The sequence below is a fragment of the Alexandromys fortis genome, unplaced genomic scaffold (assembly GCF_014885135.2).
Source record: "Alexandromys fortis isolate MF-2015 unplaced genomic scaffold, M_Fortis_MF-2015_v1.1 scaffold_58, whole genome shotgun sequence".
In the NCBI taxonomy this organism is placed as follows: Eukaryota; Metazoa; Chordata; class Mammalia; order Rodentia; family Cricetidae; genus Alexandromys; species Alexandromys fortis.
The window spans coordinates 4,768,192-4,786,463 of NW_026067940.1; the positions used below are offsets into that span (position 1 = coordinate 4,768,192).

Sequence of the window (18,272 nt, forward strand, 5' to 3'; positions counted from 1 at the left end):
AGCCTCCAGTTACAATGGAAATTTAGGAAATAGATTCTAGAGAGCAGAAGGTCACTAGAAGCAAATCTTTGAATGTTATATTCAGATCTTAGTTGCTGCTTTGTTCTCTGCTTTCTGCTCTGCTGTGATGTGAGTGGTCCTTTGCCAAATACTCGCTGCTGTTTTTACTCCTGTGGTAGAACAAGCAAGACCCTGTGAAAATAAGAGTTGCAATAAACCCTACCCCGTTAAGTTGCTAATGTCAGGTGTCTGCCATAGTAATCAGAAAGAGTTAATACAGTGGGGGGGTAGCTGAGCTGCTAAGAACCTGCAGCTGTTTGACTAGATCCCTTCATAAGTGTCCCATCTCCTCACCCTTCCCTGGCACCCGTACCGAATCTCCAAGGCACTCACATCTTTCACACTCTTTCCTAAAACATTCCCCAGTTCACTTTCACAAAAAAGGAGTTGGGGAGGTCAGAGTTTGGCATGTGTTTATCCTCAGCCACTTCGGCTTTCCTCTGCACCAAAGGCGCAGAGGCAAACACCCTTCGAACTTCAAGACAATGTTAAGTTCTTAGCCTGGCACCTGGCACCTGAAGGGTTTCAAGAAACATTGACCAAGAGGAGTGGAAAGTAGGTAGGTGGGTGCAGACTTAGTTCTTCCAGGACCAAGTGAGCTTTGCTAGGTCAGACAGCTCTCAGGTCTGGGCAGGAGCCACTAGAGGGCAGAAGCTATTAATGTAACAGTACCGCAGCGCTGCTAGGTCCAGAATTACAGAGTTGGCAAGGGAGGAGGGAGAAAAGCATTTAGTGTGTGTGTGTTTGTGTGTGTGTGTGTGTGTGTGTGTGTGTGTGTGTGTGTGTGTAAGGGCAACAACAACAGAAACAAAACCAACAAAAAAAAAAAGCAACCCTCAAAACCAGTTTTTCTTTCTCCTGGAAGACAAGTGGGTGTGTAAGTAGTGAGATTTAAGTTTATAACACACTTGCTAACTTGTTTTTTTTTTTTATTGGCTACTTTTTAAAAGCTCTTAGCTACACTTACTCGAGAAGAATACAAAAGAAAGAAAGAATACAGCTCAAGGCCTGTGTGACTAGGTGTCCTGAGGCAAATCTGAGGGCTGCTGCCAATGACTCCATCCTTGCAGATGCACGGGTAAAATAACTTTATTAGTCAGGTTAGCCACCACTCATGCTTGCCCCATGCTGAGGACCCTTTATAGAGGCATGACGGTGTTCACATGCAGGTGCGTCCCAAGAGCCCTGGGCAGGGCAGCCTTGCCCCCCACGCGGCACTCCCTTGTTGAAACAAACTGGTCTGGCTTTTGTGGATTGGAGATTCTGGAGCCCAGGACACAGTCTAAGCACCCTCCTCCACCCCTCCCCTTTTCAGAGACACTTGCTCCCAAGTGCAAGCAGAATCAGGGCTGTAAGGTGTCTGGACAGAGACCTGACTCAGGCTAACATCCCTCAACTGGTCCTTGCTGCTGGCTGTCCAGACGGCTCCATCCCAGTGGGATCTAGAAGAGCCTGTGGGTTGTGCCCAGGCAACATCACCTTTAGAAAGAAGACAGGATTGCTGTCAGCCACACTACAAATCCCAGGCACCTTTGGGCAAGAGGTATGGCTTCACCTAGTAAAGCAGGAATCCATGCCCAGGGTAGCAAGACTTGGCCTGGTTTGGGCTTCTTGCACCCAAGCGAGCATCTCTGGCAAAGCTGGTACCTTAAGCTCCGGCCTTAGGGACAAAGCAATTACTGAGATCACTCCCTAGGCTGGGCTAGCAGGTAGGCCCACGGCTGGTGGAGTCTGCTTCTGCCATCTGGGCACCAAACTTTCCTACTTGGATCAAAGGATGGGTCTCTCTCATGTTTTGAAAACCACCCTGCTGCCCCCTCAAGACTAAAGCCCAAGAAGGGGCACAGATCGTGTTGGGTCAGATGAAACAGGGGACAGGGCCTGCCCCTTCAGTTCTGCCTGTTTGAGGTGTGACTGTTCCCTACCCACATTATGGATGTGATGGTACCAGGTAACCCTTCCCTCCTTTGAATCTGATCCTCCATTACAGAACTGGTTGTCTCCTCGGTATCAAGCCATGACATCATCAGTATACTGATGACCTTCGATTTGGTGGCTTTAAAGAGAGGAGGTTAGGGAGGCGTAGTGGTGATCTTAGGCACCCTTTTAGCCTCAGACAATAGTGTGGCCGCTCTCCACAGGTTGCTGAACAGCTAACATGGGGGCCTGAGGGTGTGTGTGTCTCCTGATTGCCTAGGGCATAGAAGAGGCCTCAGTGAGAGAGGGCAGAGTGGCTGGGTTGGGTCTAGGAGGGGGTGGCTGTGCAAGAGGTATGTCTTGAGGAGCAATGAATAGAAGCCCAGAGTAACTGCAGAAGCAGCAGCTGGACCATGCTGTTGAGCACAGCCCCCAAAGTCAGATTGTCTGAAAATGGTTATATGCTATTGTTTATGCAAGGTTACACTCTGCCAGATCAGGTCATGGGGAAGGCTGAGTGATAGGAAGATTTGGGGGCTAGACCCTAAGGCTATTCCTCCGCTACTTTTGTCCTTTGCAGAATCTGACAGGGTGTCTGATCCACCTAACCTTACCTATTGAAAGGAGACTTGTGTCACCTGCTTGCCCCCAGACCATCCAGCAAAAGCCAAACCAGACCATCCAAGCCGAATGCAGCGGGGTGACTGTGGGCCGCGTGCCCCGAGCCCGAGCCGGGAGCGAGGCCCCTCAGATCTCGATGACGCTGGCGAGGCGCAGGCAGAGGGGCGCATCCGCAGGCACGGCACTGCGCTTGATCTCGTTCCCATCCAGGCGGAGCACCTGCAGCTTGGAGAAGTTCATGACGTCCACCACCGTGCAGAAGCTGCTGATGGAGAACTCTGGCGGGACAAAAAAGATGGGCGGGTGGAAGAAGTCCAGCTCAGAAGTCAGATAAAAAACAGCTTAGAGGGAGGGCCCTTTTGAATCCCTGAAATAAAGACTGGGGCGGGGTGGGGAGGAAGAGTGGAGTGTCGGGGCTAGAGCTGGAGTCAGACGGATTGGCATTGTTTGGGGCAGTGCTGGGAACAGACCCGGCCCTGTTTCAGCTTCTGCAGCTCAGCCTCCGGTTCCCCTACCCCCACCTGTACTTTGCTCCGCTGCCCGCCCCCCATGTCCTTGGGCATTCCTCCCACTAAGCCTTGTGTTTTTCCAGTCTGTGGGCAGCAGGGGGAAGCAGAGTGTAGGTATAGACGACAGCAGCTGCGAAAGCTCGGCTGCCGCTGAGAGGAGGGCTTTGCTAATGACACACCACCAGGAGGACGCTCCGGAAGTGGAGGGACACCGTTCTTGAATATTTCCTGTCATTTCACAGGTCTAGAAAGTGGTAGGAAGTGAAGGAGAGAAATCCTGGCTTTAGAGACGAGTGTCTGTGTGCCGAGCCTTCAGGAGCCTGGAAGGGGAAGGCAGGCTGGAAACCGAGCATTGTCACAGTGCTCCAAAATCAAATGAAAGGCCAAGCGTGGTGTTGCAGGCCTTTTAGTATAAGGCCAGGGAGGCAGAGGCAAGTGGATCTCTGTGAGTTCAAGGTCAAACTGAACTCCACAGTGAGTTCCCCAGACAGCCAGGGCTGCATAGAGAGACCCTGTCTCAAAAAACATACTAAGCAAAACAAAATCAAATAAGTGAGTCCCCTGCCTCCTGCATATGATTACATAGGTCACTTTTACTTTAAGGGATGGGATCTCATATAGTCCAGACCGGCCTCAAACTGACTATATAGCTAAGCATAGCCTTGAACTCCAGACACTCTTGTCTCCATGTGCTGAGTGGGGAATTACAGGTGTGTACCACCACACCTTGTAATCTGCCCCTGTTATTTATTATTTTTCCCCTTTTCCATTTTCATGTGTATGTGTATCATGTTTACATGTATGTGAAACACCTGTATGTGTGTGCACATCTGTGCGCATGCATATGGAGGCCAAGGGCAACAGTCAGGAATCCTCATCAATTGCCTTCTTTCCCTGAGGTAAGGTCACTCAGTCACACCCAGAGCTTGCTGGTACGTCTCCTCTTGGTAGCTAGCCAGTTATCATGCCTTAGGGATCCTCTGTCTTTTGAGGCTAGAATTATAAGCGGGCTGTCACCACCACTGGGGTGAGGTTCCAGCTTCTGAAGCACAGGCCCCAAATTCCCACTTCCACCTGTGCTTTGTCCCCGAATGTCCTTGGGTGTCCTTTCCTCCAGGCCTTGCGAGTTCCAGGGCTCTGAACTCTGGTCTGGAGGTGGAGGCAAAGCCATCCCCTCAGGACCTTGCTTCTTTTTACTCTCAGAAGTCACCGAGGACTCTTTCGGAGAGGAGTTCCCCTAAGCCATGGAACAGATATCATAACTTTCTTGCAACACAAAGCCTCCCACAGTTATCCCTGCTGTCCTCTTGGGTGAGTCAACCAGAGTCAACCACCGGTCTCTGATCTGCTGCCAGTCATTTGAAAGGAAAACAAAAACTCAAGATCCCAGTCAAAACTCCAAGAGAGACAGCAACGTCGGCACCAGACACCGTGAAGCCTGTCAGGGCTGCCTTCCACTTGGGGCCCCAGAAGGCCGCTCTTGTCAGAGGTGCCGATGGGGTCTGGAGCTATGATCCACACAACACTGGCAGCTGCAGCCCGAGTGTGGAGCAGGGCTGCCTTTCTCACACCAGAGATTCCCCTCTTTTTGTAGAGGTGCCTGGAACTATGATCAGAACGGGGCTGGCAGGAGCTAACCCACTTTTCAGAGACAATGAGGGTTGTCAAGGAAGATGGCGCAGAAGGCTGAGGCTGAGGAGGAATATGGTTTTGAATTAACACCATCAGTTTTTAATCTCCATTAAGAACTGACCAAGATGGGCTGGAGAATAATCAGGCCCCTGGAAGAGTGGGGAGCTGGGAAATACCCTTGGGGGGGGGCAGAAGATCTGGAATTTTTTTTTTCGTTTTCCCTCTGATCTTTGGGAACAGATTTAGTGGGTATGGTCCAGATGGAGGCTAGGTCTGTGGCTATCTGTGTACAGGGGCCTTGGGGAGACATGAGGTGGCCAACATCTTTGTCACTTCCTATTATTCTATTTGGGACTGAGACAGACGTCCCAACCGGGAGCCTGCAGACTGTGCTAAAAATCCAAGACTCAGTTATGGATACATAAATGTGGGCCACATCTGTGAGCAACTAGACACAGCATCTAGATCCGATGTCTGTGGGGTTTTGAGAGCCCCCCCCCCCCACTACCTTCCTCAGACCCGCAGTAGGTCAGGGCTTCTGCGAGGAGGCCCTGGCAGACATTTTCCAGCCCAGATTAAAGACTGACATAAGTCTTTCCAAATTCCAATCCTGCCCCGCGCCACTGGATCCCACAGCCTCTGAATAACATTCCATGGCTCTGCCTCCGTACTCTCGGCCAGGTTGGAAAAAGTGAGGAAGGCTTTGAAGGGAAGGGGGGCTGTGCCGAGTTGCGCGCAGGTCTGGAGCTCCTGTTCTGTTGTCCCCACCCCAAAAGTGCTCTTTTTACACCTTTACCCCAACATGGTCCCCGGCTGCCAGCACAGGAAGAGCTCCTTCCTGCTTTCCTCAGTGTATGTGGTGGGCAGGCTAGGGAGCCGGGTGGGCTGCCCATTGTTCTCAGTCAGAGATGCCTGCCTTTACGAGCTCTGACCAAGGGCAGGGGTTGAGGGTTCTTTCTTCCCTAGGCTGGGTGACCTGGAGAGATGGTTTTTCTTTCTTTATACTTTACTTGCCCATCCTGGAAATTCAGAAAACAAGCACCCAAACTGGACTTGTCCACTCTGAAATGGCCACAAGAAGGCAAACTGACCGTGTGTTACTATGGGTTGACTGTGAAACTGTGTGTCAGGTCCTCTGGGTTGTGCACTGTGCATGCACTGTTTCCTAACGCAAGAATGGTATGGCGCGGTGTTACTCTGCTTATTAAAAAGAAGCCGTGAGAGAGAATAAATGATAACCAGGAGAGGGAAGGATGAATTAGGCCCAAACTGGTCACACAAGGATCTGGGGTAGATGAGGCCATTTTCTAGTGATTTGAACAGAGAGCTTCCTTGCATGGCCTTGGAGCAACTCCTTGAATGATTTACTTTTGGATCTGCCTTCAGGAGAGGGATCGCCCTGTGTCTGACCGGATATTTCAGCATAAAGACAGAAAGGGGAGGAGAGACGCGGTGGCACAGCCTCTCCTTGTCTCATCGCTATGATTGAATGGCTAGACGTTAGCTTCTGTGCGCTTTCCCAGAGAGCCTTCCTGCCACATGCTCAGGGCTGCACTTGGACGAGGTACAGCATGTCACATGATATTTCTCATGTGGCAGCTCTTCTGGATTCAGAGTAGGTGGGAGGTGACTGCAGGGTGGGACATAAATCATGAGAAAATGCCACACTCTGGGTGTGTGTGATATCTTTAAGATAGAGTAATTGACTCCCGCCATCACCTTGGGACTAACAAGACTCCTCCCTGAAAAGACAGACTTTAAGTAAAAAAAACCGACCTAGGGTGTTTGTAATGTGCCTTGCAGTTCAAAAAAAAAGGACCAAACAGACACCTTTTCCCTTCACAGCCCCACTGCAACCTCCCCTATTCCCTCTGAGGAAGGCTGTCTGGCTGTTAACATGTTGCCAGATGACTGATCTGTCCCCCCCTGAGAGGAGAGGGGGAGAGGGAGAGGACAGGACCGGGTCTCTCCTGTGCTTTGATGGCTCATTCCTTCTCTGCAGGTCAAAGGAACTTCAAAGCCCTCTGCGTGGTCACTCGCAGGCCTCCTTTGCCCAGAGCACACTGGGCCACAGCGCAGGGAAGCTAAATGCTGGCTCAGTGCCTCCCAGCTGAGATCAGAAGCCACTGGGATAAGGCAAGCGTGTTCTGAGCGTGAGATCCTAACAGAAAGAGGCTGAAAGGCCACTGTCAGTCAGACATTCATCTTTTAGCTCTTAGCCTCCGGTGGTCCCGCCTGTGCAGAGAAATTCTTATAAAACTCCCAGTTCGTGCCCCCGCTCTAAGCCTGCATGGCCATGCTCACGTTGCCTCAGGGAGGACCTTTGCCACCACAGGCTCCTTGGACTCCAGGGAGAACTGGCAAGAAAGAGTCCCACACTCAGCTCTGAGAGGCTGCCCATTCTTGTCCATCAACTGGTAAGTTTGTAAAATAAACACCCAAACCATGAGACTAGGCTGCAGCCGCAGGAGTCATGGGGCCAACAGAGAGGCTGTATCTGCTGGTGATCGTAAGGATGTGCAGAGACCTCAGCTTTTTGGCCTGACCTCCTCCTGAGGCAGACCCCAGAAGATAACAAAATCTTTTCTTGACTATCCCTCCGGAGCAGTGGTTCTCAACCTTCCTAATGCTGCGACCCTTCAATACAGTTCCTTACGTTGTGGTGACCTCCAATGACAAAATTATTTTTGTTGCTACTTCAAAACTGTAATTTTGCTACTGTTATGAATGCATGAAATGATATTCAGTATATCTGATATAAGGCCCCTGTGAAAGGGTCCTTCGACCCCCAGGTTGAGAACCACTACTCTAGAGCCTCTCTAGACTCATCTCTCACTGCTCCTAACACGAGATTCCCTTCCTTTCACGCATGCTCCCTGGCTGTTCCCCACAGGTGACTTGTTAAGTGACTGGTTCTTCCTGGCAACACCCCGTGCTAATTGTTTTTATCCTGCCTCCCCACAGCCGCTGTGCTCACCTTGAAACTTGCTTCTCCTAGGAAGTGGCCTTTGGAGCCAACCAGCTCTATAGTGGCTCTCTTACTTCTGCTGGAGGGCCGGTGCAAGCTTTGGTGGTGAGGGTTTTGATTAATCGTTTGGTTCCCTGTGCTCATTTCTTTTGTATCCCCATTAGCACTGTAGAGGCCCCCTCCCTCCCCCAGATCTCACCATTGATCCTGTTGCCCTGGAGGTAGAGGTTCTCCAGGTTGGTGTTGACAGGAGGGATCTTCTGCAGCTGGTTGTAAGACAAGTCGAGCTCGAGAAGGCTGCTGGAATTGAAGGTGTTGGTAGCAAGGCCGTTGTTGGTGAGGCTGTTGTGAGACAGCCGCACGTACAACAGCTTGGGGGAGCCCCGGAAGTAGTTGTCAGGGACGGTGTAGACATTGTTGTGTTCTAGGTACAGCTGCTCCAGGGCTGAGGGCAGACCGTCGGGCACCCTGCGGAGGTGGTTATAACTCAGATCTAGCAGGATCAGGGACCGGAGGCCTCGCATGGAACTCCCCACTTCCTGGATCTCATTGTGGTGGAGGTACAAGGCTGTGAGGTTCTCCAGGCCCTCCAGGGCGTTGCTGGGCACCCGCGAGATCTGGTTGTGGTCCAGGTGGAGCTCTCGCAGGGATCGGGGCAGCGGACCGGGCATCCGGGTCAGGTTGTTGTGGTCTAGGTACAGCCTCTCCAGCTGCCTCAGCTTGGAGAAGACTTTCCTGCCTATCTTGTCACTGGTAATCTGGTTGCCATGGAGAGCAATCCAGAGCAGCCCAGTGGCATTGTCAAAGACACCTTCCTGGATGGCGGAGATCTGGTTGTTCTGGAAGTAGACATACTTCATGCGGGAGGGCACAAAGGGCAGGTACTTGAGGTTGCGGTTGTCACAGTACATGGCTGTGGGGAAGTTGGGTGGGCAGTCGCATTCTTGGGGACAGTCCCGGGGCTCTGGTAGAGGAGGTGTACCATAGGCATAGGCTGGGCCTTCTTCCACGCCGTAGGGGTAAGGCTCCGAGGGCTCGTAGGGGTAAGGGTCATAGGGGTCGTAGTAGGTGGACTGCTGCTGGTTCCGGAGGTACTGGATCCACCAGTGAGAGTCTTCATCATACTGGCCCTGGGCGAGTGAGCAGAGCCCTGCCAGCAGTAGGAGGGAAGCCCACTGCATCTTGTCTCTGTAGAGAGGGAGAGAGCAGAGCAAGTGGGGGCATAAGTGAAGGTGCCAGAGGGGAGACGGCGCCTCAGGGTGGCCACAGGCTCTGAGCTACACAGATGACACTGCCCAGTCAAGCACTGGAGGGCGGGAGGTGCGCATTTCCTTCCAAGTGCCTCCTCCCACAGGGTCTGCACACACAGGGAACAGGGCCAGTGTCTGGGGGAGGTCAGTGCTCTCTCACTTCTGCTCATGCAAAAAACCAAAGGAGTCTGAGGTTAGAATGGAATCTGAGAGACAGAGGCCTGGGGCCACCGTTTGGAGAAGGGGGCAGGTCCTTCACCTCCCTTAGCACCCTAAGGTTCTGTTGTTGAAGCTGAGAAGCACACGACATCCTCTCCCCCAAGTTGTAAACCTTCCTGTACTACTGTGATACTTTTGAGGTCTGAATTCCTATCTAGTTTGGACTCCCAGGGAAATCTTTTCTGAAAGCTCAAACCCAAACGTCTCCTGGTTCTTTCCGTGTCCAGAATGCCTCCAGAATTGACTGAGACGTGGAAAGGGAATAGCTGAGCGACTTCTGGAAGATCTTTTGATCTCTCGGGCAGCCTGGGGGTTTCTGGTCCTGAGTGTGTGGGAGGGTGTGGTTCCCCTGTGGCCACCACAAGTTCTGGGCTATTCTCCAGAGCGCCATCGTCTGTGAGTCTTCTGGGTGAGAAAATGCACTGGTTAGCAGCTCTGCGGCTGCGTGTGTACCCAGACTGCCAGACTTTCCAGGCTGGGAACCCAGCACGGCTTTAGTGGTTGTTTTCTGGGCTGACTGTACTGTGTCTGGCCTGGTCTGCTTCTGTTTCCTGTGGTCCTGAAGACTGAGGACTAAATACTCCCCTCACCCGCCGTGGGGATTGCAATAGCTACGTGAGAGGCAACTGAAATGGATAAGGGGCACTGAGAATTGGAAGTATAGCCAGGAGTGGAATTTAGTATCCCTCTTCCTTTTCTTTTCTTTCATTCTTTGTTTTTTCTTCTTTCTTTCTTTCTTTCTTTCTTTCTTTCTTTCTTTCTTTCTTCCTTCCTTCCTTCCTTCCTTCCTTCCTTCCTTCCTTCCTTTTGTTTTCTTTCTTTCTTTTTTTGAGATAGAGTCTCTCTATACAGCCTTGACTGTCTTGAAACTCACTCTGTAAACCAGGCTGGCCTGGAACTCCCAGACATCTGCATGCCTCTGCTTCCCCAGTGCTGGGGTAAAAGGCATGTGTCACTATGCCTGCTGCATCCCTTCTCCTCTAGTTGATGTCACCTGTCTTTCTAGGCTTATTTATCACCCACACTGTTGAGAAGCCTGTCTCCTTGGAGCTTGCTATGCCAACAAGACAAGAACAAGGCGCACTGGGGTCTCCAGGAGAGAGGCTGGAGGTATAGAAGATGGAGACTGGGGTGTCATATCTGGTCTGGGGACCCTAGCTCTGGTTCCCGCGGCAAGGGCACTGTACAGTCCCAGAACACAGCTGTTAAGACAGAGAGTGCTTGGAACCTTTCCTGGCCTAAGAGAGTCTCCTGGTGCGCTCTCACTGTTGGGCCATGCTGGGATTGGCGATGTGAACAGAGCTTAAAGACAACATTAGATTCTATATGAACTGATGAGAGGTGCCCTGACTATGTCGCTCTAACTACTCAATGTTTGGGCACCATCCCTGTCAGGCCCCTCTGCTCCCTGGAAACAGTTCCATCAGAGGTCTGTTCATCCCACCATCTTCTGGACGGCTCAGAATGGGCACCCTGGCTCATCCTTGGGCAGTCACAGCCCTTGAACAAAGAGCCACAGTGTATCTGAGGAGCCTAGGATGCTGGCTGGTCCCTGACTCAGGCCAGGAGAGAAGACGGATGGAACGGCCCACTTCCAAGACAGCATTTTTTCCATGCACAGCCCTGGGCTGCTGCAGGACCGACCAAGGTGGCTGTTTAGAGAGGGCTGGCACACTAAGCCTCTGTCTCCATTCCACCCACTTCCAGACTAGGCACTTTGGCAGAAGGGAGATACCTTCCTCTTCAAGACTCGACTTTCCAGGGGGCTCCATGCCCAGCCACAGTGGCCTCTCCTCAGAGGCGTAGCTGCTTGGTAGCAGTGCAAGCCTGTCCTTACCCCACTGATCTAGAATGTTGCTTCAGGGTTGCAATCCTTTAAATTGTTTCTGTGCTAGTGACCTTCTGTGCAGTGTGAGGATCCCTGGGGCGGTTCGCTCAGACTTGGAGATTCTGACTCAGAAGCTACTGTACTTTGTCATTTCTTCACTCTAGGGAAATTCTCTCTATCTGAGCTGAGGTCAAACTAAAAAGCCATCTCCTGGGTTGAGGGGGACCTCATTTCATCCATGACTCCCTGGACATGGTCAATTCTTTTTTCTCCCCCTTTCATCCCAACAACACACATATTACACAAAACTTACCCCTAACATTTGGGTACCATGCCCCTCTCTATGAGATTTCTGGGACATTCAAAGACCACTTTCCAAAGTGCCCCAAGCCCCAAGCCCCAAGCACACTGGGATTCATGGGTAGCAACAGAGAGGCTCTTGCAATTTCTATCATGCTTGTGAAATGGAGGCTCCCAACACCAACAGGGAGCTGTTAGGAATCCAGTAACATGATGAAGCTCACGCTCCCTGCCGTAACCCCTCTTCAGCATCCCTGGGTGTCACGGACCAGGTGGGAGGAATAATCCATCTTTGCCTACTCGACTCCCCAGTCTGCACCTTTCCTTTATCTCTTCTTGAAGAATTTACAAGGGACAAAACCTAAAGTAATATGACTACACTTACCTTGGGTTGAACCGTTCAGAGTGACCCCGTCCTTCTGTCTGGCCTCCTTGGGTTGGAGAATGAGAGAGAGGAGGAGGAGGAGAGAGAGAGGAGGAGGAGGAGAGAGAGAGGAGTGAGTTCCTACAGAGAGTGTGCGAGTCTGTGCCCCGCCAGGGCCCGCCCCCAAATTCCTAATCAAATATCTTGAAGAGGGGCTGAGGAGCCTAAGCAGGCTTTTTCAGTTCTGCCCTATGGGAGGAGCTCACACCGAGCTCCACAAAATTCTGTCCGCCCAATGCTGTAAAAACTACCTTCCTTCCACGTACTTATCTTCCCTGAAGCGCTGGCAGCCTCGGGTCTCTTGCTGCCGAAGGAGTTAGCGATGCCCCAGAAGTTATTCGTACAGTCCCTTGTGAAGTGCCTGGATTTCTCATTAAGCCCATAAAGCAGACACAGGAGAGGGAGGGCCAGTGTTTGGAGAAAAAGTCTTTTAACTCTTTCAGTAACCCTGGTCCCCTCAGGGAGGCTGCGCTTGTCTTTCTTGGCTCAAACACCCTCTGTAGTCGGGTGTTGGACTAGTGCACAAGAGAGCAGGCTGCCTGGAGGACTTGCTCTGCCTCATGCTGAGGGCGACCACTTTCTGCCCCTGGAACAGATGGAAAGTTAGGGATTCTTATTATTGTTAATACGCCTTTTACAGATGTGGAACACCTAAGCCAGGGGAGGATGAAGCTGGAGAGACAGGCAGGCTCTAGACAGCGAGGAGGCATTTAGACCACAGGAAAGATTTTAGCCTAAATGTTTAGAAACATGTTTTATGAAGGAGAAACACTAGGATCTGACTTACACTTTTAAAAAAGATTTTATTTTATGCATATGAGGAGTGTTTGGTCCTAATGTGTCTTTGTGTACCACATCAATGCAGTACCCACGGAGGCCAGAAGAAGGCATCAGACTCTCTGGAACTGGAATAAGAGGTGATTATAAGCTGCCATGTAGGTGCTGAGAATTGAATCTGTGTCTTATGGAAGAGCAGCCAGAGCTCTTAACTGCTGGGCCATCTCTCCAGCCCTCTTGTTTATGATTTTTTTCTTTTAGCTCATCATAGGCCTGTTTATGGAGAAAGGGGACTTCTGCCCAGCTAGGAGGAGGGGTGATGTCAGATCGGGTTAGTGTAGAAGGGGACAGGGATACTTTATACAGAACTGAGATGTCTTATAGATGGATCAAGTTCACAAAGCTGAGGAAAGTCCAGCATGACTGCCGGCATTTTCATTCAGCCCATGGGTAGACAGCAGCACCACTGCCCAATGTGGGAAGAGCAGAATTGGGTGGAAAACCCAAGTTACACTCTGGGCATGCAAAGTTAGATACCACTTAGGCATTCCAGTGGAGAGACAGAGCGACCAATGAGTCGGTGAAACTGAACTTGGAATTGAGGGACTAAGGAAAAACCCCTGAGAACCATGATGACTGAAGCTCACATTGAGTCTAGTTAGCTCAGATGACCCATAGGTCTAAATGCTCTTTCCTCAAATAGCTGGCTCATGTCCACACCCAAGAAACACCCTTCAATTTAAAGAAATACAAAGTGGGAAACTCTCAGAGGACTTGAATTTGGAGAATTTAGAAGTGTCTGGGCGGATGGTACCTTTGGTTAGTGTGAGGCTACAGGAAGGGGTGTGTCTCCCTACTCTAAAGCATCCACTTTACTTTTGCCACCTCATTTAATGGCCATTAAATAGTGTTATTCTGCCCTGGAAATAGGAACCCTGAGGCAGAGTGACTGGCAGGGAAGAGGTACAAAGAACAAGGTGTCAAGTTCATTCTACGTGACTCCAAAACACACACAGTCTTAGTTAGGGTTTTTACTGTGACAACTCTTATAAAGAAAACATTTAACTGGGGTGGCTCGCTTATAGTTTCAAAGGTTCAGACCATTATCATCATGACAGGGAGCATGGCAGCATGCAGGTAAACATGCTACTGGAATAGGAGCTGAGAGGCCTGCATCTTGCAGGCAACAGGAAGCTGACTGAGACACTGGGCAGTATCCTAAGCATAGGGAAACCTCAAAGCCTGCCTCCAAAAGTGACACTTTCCTCCATCAATGTCATACTTACTCCAACAAAGCCATACTTCCTAATAGTGCCATTCCTTATGAAGCTATGGGAGTCAAATACATTCAAATGGCATGCCCACTTCTATAACTCTAGACCAGAAGATGGGCAGGGCCAAAGGGTAGTGACCCTTCTGCTGTCAGGGCTGCACTCAAATAAGGAGATACTCAAATAATCGCAGCAGTCTGCTGTGCTGGAAACAGGGGTGTGTAGGGTGTGTAGGGATCGGATTAGGGGAGACGAAGTGACAAGGGTTTCAGTCCCCACATGTACTTTATTTACAGCAAGAGGAGTATCTAACCTGTGACTGACAGGGTCCTAAGAGATGGGGCACAGAAGCTTCAGTATAAGGCATGCCCAGATGAAGCATGCTTGATCTTATTGGTCAGACAGAATGGCATCAGTGTGAGGAGGAAAATGTGCGAAGCATCTTCTAACCATTGTGAGAAAACACTTCTCAACAGTGGGCACTGGTCTTGATAACCAGGCTTGATTGACAGTTTTTAGATGGTCCCAGAGAGCTCTGGGAAATCTACCCACTAGGTACAAATGTGTATGTCATAAAATCCCAGTGTCCTAACTAAAGCTACATTTACTAACAGTGAAGATCAGTAAGGGACCAAATATCAACAAGAATCCTTTCCAACAAAGCCCTACCAAAGAAGTGTCTGCGCAGTGAGCTTTGCACCTGGACTTTCTCCTCTCCCGGAGCTGAGGTGGCCTGGAGGAAGGTGACCTGGAGGAGATGACTGTGAGGTAAAATTCCAGAGAACCACGCAGTGTCAAAAGTGCCTTGTTCCCAAGAGGAGGCTCTGACCCCTACTTTAACCAACACGCTATTCCTCTGGTTCTTGGATCTAGGACCTCAGAACTTGGACTCCACATGGGAAGCCAAATGCAGTGCATGGATGCTCCTGGGATGCAGAAAGACCCCACATGTGAGGAGGTTCCGTGTTTGACAGAGGTGTTTTCTGGAAGGTGTTGAGCCAATATTGTCCAGTTACTGCAAATTGAAGAGATGGCCATAATAGTCACTCTGGATCCCCTGTGCCTAGCTGGATATATAAGGCGCCTAATAGATGTCCAGTAAATCAGAACTGAATTTTGGGCTCCCCACAGAGTGTCTTCAGTAATCAATCCTGGGTGGAGTACCCACTACCAACTAGGACAGGAAAACTCTTGTCTTTTAAGCCAATTGGATTTTCCATGGATGCAGACCGCTGTCATTTCCTTCCTACCCAGAAAAGGTCAGGTTAAGCCATAACCACCAGGCACAGCTGATTGCTTCTGATGTTGGACCAACACATCTGAGAGGGGTGGAGTTACTTCTGACTGAAATTCCACTAGAGCACAGAGGTGGTGACTTCAAGCCCCCATCTTTAACCCCAAGGGACCTAACCTTTGATCCCAGACAGCTCAGCAATGAAGGAAAGACCAAAAGTCCATTCAAGTGAGATTTTTGACTAGACTTAAAGTCGGTAGGAAGATGGCCATGCTAATACAATCCAGACCTTCTGGCCTATCCTGAGGTCTCTCGATGCCAGAGAGGGAATTTAACTGGTCTGATAATTCAGTGGAAAGTCTTGGTTACATTGGTACCAACAATGGTGCCCCAAAGTTTCCAGGAGAGATGTTTTCTTTATCCCCTTGGCACTGAGGGCTCGTTAGGAACCTTCACTACAGACAGTCTGCTCTTCCCAGAAGGATGAGACCATTAAGATGTTGACTCTGTGAAAAGACTTGTTTTCCTTCAGCTGGAAGAGGAGCGAGACCTCAAGTTCTAAGTCTTAGGAGATGCTCTGAGAGCTCCGGAATCATTCTTCTGATCTGTATCTGAAAGAGGGGACTTCAGACTGTGGCAGCATGTATCACCGAGGAGCCTTGAGCTTTCCTGAGCTTCCACCAGCTACTGCTGACATGTAAGAGTTGTAAGGTATGGCAGTAGACCCAAGGTGGCAAGAGTGCAATGGACTCCTGGCCAGTGCCCTGTGGCCAGTGATGCTCTTCCCTGACCAAAGTAACCAAATGGTGGGCTTGGGTCATGAGAAAACCTTTGTGGAAATGGAGTTTTTTGTCCTGACCACCCAGTCACAAACACTTTGAGGCTTATATTAATTGTAAATTAATATAGCTCAGGCTTATTACTAACTAACTCTTACATTTTAAGTTAACCCATATTCCTTAATTATGTTCTGCCATGTGGCAGCACATTTATAAGCATGGCATGTTCATCTTCTGCTCCCTCTGCATCTGGCTGGCAACTCTCTGACTCTGCCCTTCCTCCTCCCAGAATTCTTAGTTTGATCACTCCGCCTATACCCTGCCTGGCTACTGGCCAAGCAGTGTTTTTATTGTCACCAGTTCATGTGACAAACCTTTACAGTGTACAAGAGGATTATCCCACAGCACCTGTGAGCTCTACAAACCTTAGCAAAGCCACCTACTGAGTGCTGAGCTAGCCAGGATGTGTTAGAGCTGAGCCTGCCCTGACTTCCAGAGGATCAGACCACACTGTGAGCAGACAGCTTACTATCTTTGTGGTCTTACTGGCTGCCCTTGAGAAACTCCATTACCAGAAGCCCATACCACCTTGTAAGGTCACCGAGAATTGAGTTGCTGCTCCTGGATTCAGGGTTGGAGGATGTTGTCTTAGTGTTTACAGCATGGGGGAAGCTTCTGAAGGTCTATATGCAGTAAGTATCCAAGCTAAGACCACACAAGAAGTCTCTGAATCTGTCATCAGTGGAATGTTGTCTGTCTTTGGCTGGTGTCATTCCAAGTTCACCATTCCCTGTTTGGAAACTCAAGAACATTGCAGTTCTTTGACATAGAGATCCTTGTGTTTGAGGAACCCAACTATCCTCTTCGTGATTGTAGGGTGATTTCGGGATACCTCACAGCTCTGCAGTTTTTCTCTAAGCATCACTTCAGATGCACCAGGATGCTGCCAGAGAGTGGTGCCATCCATATTCTCCTCATGGTGCTCACTATAGAATCCCAAGTTCTAGCGATGACTGACACCAAAAGGTCTCTGGTTGCTGTTCAGTCTTGTTTTGGGTAGGGTTTTATTGCTGTGACAAAACACCATGATCAAAAAGCAAGTTGGGAAAAAAGGGTTTATTAGGCTTACCCTTAACATCACTGTTCATCTTTGAAGGAAGTCAGGACAGGAACTCAAACAGGGAAGGAATCTGTAGGCAGGAACTGATGTAGAAGCCATGGAGGATTGCTGCTTATTGGCTTGCTTCCCCTGGATTGCTCATCCTGCTTTCTTACAGAACCCAGGACCACCAGCCCAGGGATACCACCACCCACAATCAACCACTAATAAAGAAAATGCCTTACAGCTGCCTCTTAGGGCAGCATTTTCTCAATGGAGGTTCCCTCCTTTCACATAACACTAGTTTGTCAAGTTGACGTAAGACCAGCCAGCATAAGTTCACATCAACAGAAGTAGCCACATGAGTGTCCAGCACATGCTGATGCTGTTGGGGCAGGAGGTGTTTTCCTGGATGAAGCGGGAACTGATGTTGCATACCAAACACAAGAGGCAAAAGGATACCCAGATTCATAGCACATTTGAATTGGACCCTGGGTAGCAGCTAAGAAGCATCCTCTATTGTTATATCCTGTAGGCTCAGAAGTCCTACAGCTACTTGGAAGTGATGCAGGCCAGTGAGGACCCATACATGGAGTCTCTGCTCTGAGTGCTATGTCCACCGAGGGGCTTTAGTGGCATGTCCCCAGATGAACCCACAGGAAAGGCAGTGGATTGTGGCTGCCTCCCTTCCTACCAGACTCATCCTCTTACAGTGGAGCAGGTGCCAGAGAAGGGCTTTGAGAGCCACCTAAAGCATGGAGAATGTCTCTGGCCATGATTCAGACCACTTCCCTCTTGGCAAAATATTGGCCCCTGGAGAAAAGCAATCTTTCAAGCTTGTTGTCTGAAGAGCTGGCACCTCTTTGGGCAATCTATATTCCTCAACAAGATTACCCTGGCTTAGAGCAGCCTTGTGCCTGCCTTGTGGATGCTGTGGTCACATGGCATGGCCTCAAGTCAAGCCTGTGCTAGAGGAATTCCTCTGTTGCTTTGCAGCCTACTGGTTGCCTTAGGCCAGAATCTTAGTTCCTCTGTCTAAAGTCAGAAAGGCTTTAGGAATGAATGGGACTTCACAGCAACTCCTCTCCTTAATCAGTAGCTGGGAGTTCAAGGCCCATATTCCTTATACAAACTAGAAGCACATGCTAAGTGACTGCTGTATACCCTGGAGAGGGTAGACTTTGCCTTAGCAGAGAGGGTCCTAAGAGATAGGCACTCTCTACCTTATTTTTACAGATGACCAAGAACTCAAGGCATGGACCTAGAGGTAGAAAATGAAGTAGAGGCCATGGAATAATACTGCCTATTGGCTTTCCCAGCTTCCTTCTTCCTACAACTCAGGACCACCTGTCCAGGGGTAGCAATTCCCACAGAGGGTGGACTC

At 50.0% G+C, this 18,272-nt stretch overlaps 1 protein-coding gene across 1 annotated transcript; it reads right to left on the minus strand.

The window, feature by feature from the left end:
- Window positions 1-1,131: 1,131 nt before the first annotated feature.
- Fmod (fibromodulin) lies at window positions 1,132-8,888 on the minus strand. Its single transcript, XM_050147765.1, has 2 exons — window positions 7,907-8,888; window positions 1,132-2,876 (listed from the first exon to the last, which is right to left on the minus strand). Exons 1-2 carry the CDS (start codon window positions 8,886-8,888, stop codon window positions 2,725-2,727), a joined length of 1,134 nt encoding a protein of 377 aa, XP_050003722.1. The 3' UTR covers window positions 1,132-2,724.
- Between the last annotated feature and the right edge of the window lie 9,384 nt (window positions 8,889-18,272).

Coding starts and splice junctions, on each gene's coding strand:
- Fmod (XM_050147765.1), bottom strand. CDS start 8,888: ATGCAGTGGGCTTCCCTCCTACTGCTGGCAGGGCTCTGCTCACTCGCC. Junction 2,877..7,906: donor CCAGGGCAACAGGATCAATG/GTGAGATCTGGG, acceptor TTGTCCCGCCAG/AGTTCTCCATCAGCAGCTTC.